This window comes from Osmerus mordax, chromosome 6 (assembly GCF_038355195.1).
Source record: "Osmerus mordax isolate fOsmMor3 chromosome 6, fOsmMor3.pri, whole genome shotgun sequence".
In the NCBI taxonomy this organism is placed as follows: Eukaryota; Metazoa; Chordata; class Actinopteri; order Osmeriformes; family Osmeridae; genus Osmerus; species Osmerus mordax.
The window spans coordinates 9,049,884-9,051,988 of NC_090055.1; the positions used below are offsets into that span (position 1 = coordinate 9,049,884).

The 2,105-nt window shown below is 44.2% G+C and overlaps 1 protein-coding gene across 1 annotated transcript in view; it reads left to right on the forward strand.

The window, feature by feature from the left end:
• Positions 1 to 213: 213 nt before the first annotated feature.
• rspo2 (R-spondin 2) overlaps positions 214 to 2,105 on the forward strand; it is a 17,881-nt gene continuing 15,989 nt past the window's right edge. The window contains exon 1 of the mRNA XM_067237419.1: positions 214 to 279. Coding sequence (XP_067093520.1) covers positions 214 to 279 — 66 coding nt within the window. The remainder of the gene's footprint in view (positions 280 to 2,105) is intronic.

Genomic DNA, 2,105 nt, shown 5'->3' on the forward strand with positions numbered 1-2,105 from the left:
TTTTCACCCATGGTCTCTTTATTTCTGGACATTCCCAACAGTGGTTGAGGTTTGCGAGGTCTGACTTTCCCTGTATTGGTAATACTTGATGAAGTTGTAATTGGCCTAACTGAGTCAGGGAGTGGGCCGGTGTGATGTGCCTGCTGGGTGAACTGTAATGTCAGGGCAGTGTTTAGTCTGCTGGTCTCTTGCTGTGTGAGTGGCCAGGTCACCATGGCAAGGCGGGTGACTGGTGGTCAAGTCCAGGCGAGTGGAGAGGAGGAGGCGGGGCTATGGCAGGTAGGCTGTCTGGTGGTCAGACACAGGAGGGGGGGGGGGGGGGGGCTGCTTGGTGGTCAAACTACCAGTCATTTCTGCCTCTGAGAACAACATGAACATCGAGCCATTAAGGACTAAACCACTTTAATGACTCTTTCCACCTCACACACACACACTTAAGAGAAGTAGTTATAGCTCCCATGGCATCGAGCCAGACCATCACACTGACATCAGCGAAGGTGTGCTGGCATAGGTGGGGAGGGGGGAGCGGGGGGTATTTGGTGTAGTGGTCCTGTGCCACATGACACATCATCACATTCACCTTCACAGTGGCCCCTACAAGGTTGTTTTAGTCCCAAGTCCAGACCAGCCCAGACCAGCCCAGACTAGCGGCTAGCGGAGTAGCAGCCCTCCAACCACACTGGCCGTCACCCTTCCCTGAATAAATAAACAAACAATGCCGGGCGAAAGGTCACTCGGGTTTGGTGAGGAAATGTCCATATTTTCCGTGTGTGTGTGTTTTTTTTATATAATGTTAGAGGTTTTCCCCCAAAGATGGTTTGCAAGCTGTTCCTGTGATTAAATGGAACACTTGCATTGTGATTTTTTTTTTATTGCTTGAGGTTAGACGTTGCTCTGTCTAGAATCAGTGAAAGTATGTTTGGCAAGTGAAATTCAGACATATCAAGATGGAAGATGGATCTCTTTTGGGTGGGCGTTGCGATTTGTATTATTTAGGCCCAGTTTCCCAGACATGGATTAAGCCTCGTCCTAAAGTAAAATAAAAATGTAATGAACGGTTTTAGTCTAGGACTAGGCTTAATCCATGTATGAGAAACTGGGCCCTAATGTTTTTCCCTTCACTGTCTAAATGTGTGGAGTTTGATCGTCTGTGTTCTGTCTGGAAACGTCTTGACATTACACAAACAGGTCCGCCTGAAATAAACCTCATATGATATGCATGTTGACTTCTGCTCCCTTCATCGACTCTGGGCTGTGTAACTACTTGACACGAACATATGTGTCGTTTACAACCAACACTGTTACACAAATTATTTCCTGGAATAAATAAAAGATTAAGTGCCACACCTAGTGGTCGGACGGAGTAGAGCATTTACATCTCAGTCGTCATCTCAGGAACAGTGGTGTCCATGAGTGGCACCGTCGGGATGAATGATGAACCAAAAGTGATGAGATAAAACGACCTGCGTGCAAAACAATGGACTTACAGGAAATAGACTGTTAGTAGGACCACTTTTGTCTTACAAAGAACTCTTGACACTTTTAAACATAGTGCCGACTCTATTTTATTGCACTTAAATTATTTATAAAATAAATCGGTGAATGGATTATAGCCAATTTCAGAACACAGAGCCTCGAATTGATGGAAATGGCGCAAACAAACCAATCCGATGCAATAGACTACTTGTTGACGCTTATTTACATAGTCTATGTAGCCCAATATAGAAAATTGTGATGTTATTATTGCAGTTCTAAAACTAATTTGGTGTAATTTTGATGATTGGCGTGACTGTATTTAAATAAGAACACCAAAGAAAGTTGAAGTCTTGAAAGTAGGCTAGATGAGCTGGCCGTTTTTACATCATCGTTGATCATCACATGTAAGAGCAGCTCCTTAACGAACCATGACAGTCGATGCTATCTAAATGAACACATTAACTTTGCGCTTCATGTGTCCATCTTGAATGGTCATCGGCAACATCCCAGGTGTCATTTCGGCTTTAATACACATTTTGGGTGACGTCGACGAAAATCCGGCAGGCCTGTTTTATTTACGCAGGTAGCTAGTTATTTGGGGAATAACCAACTCATAATGAAATGGGAAG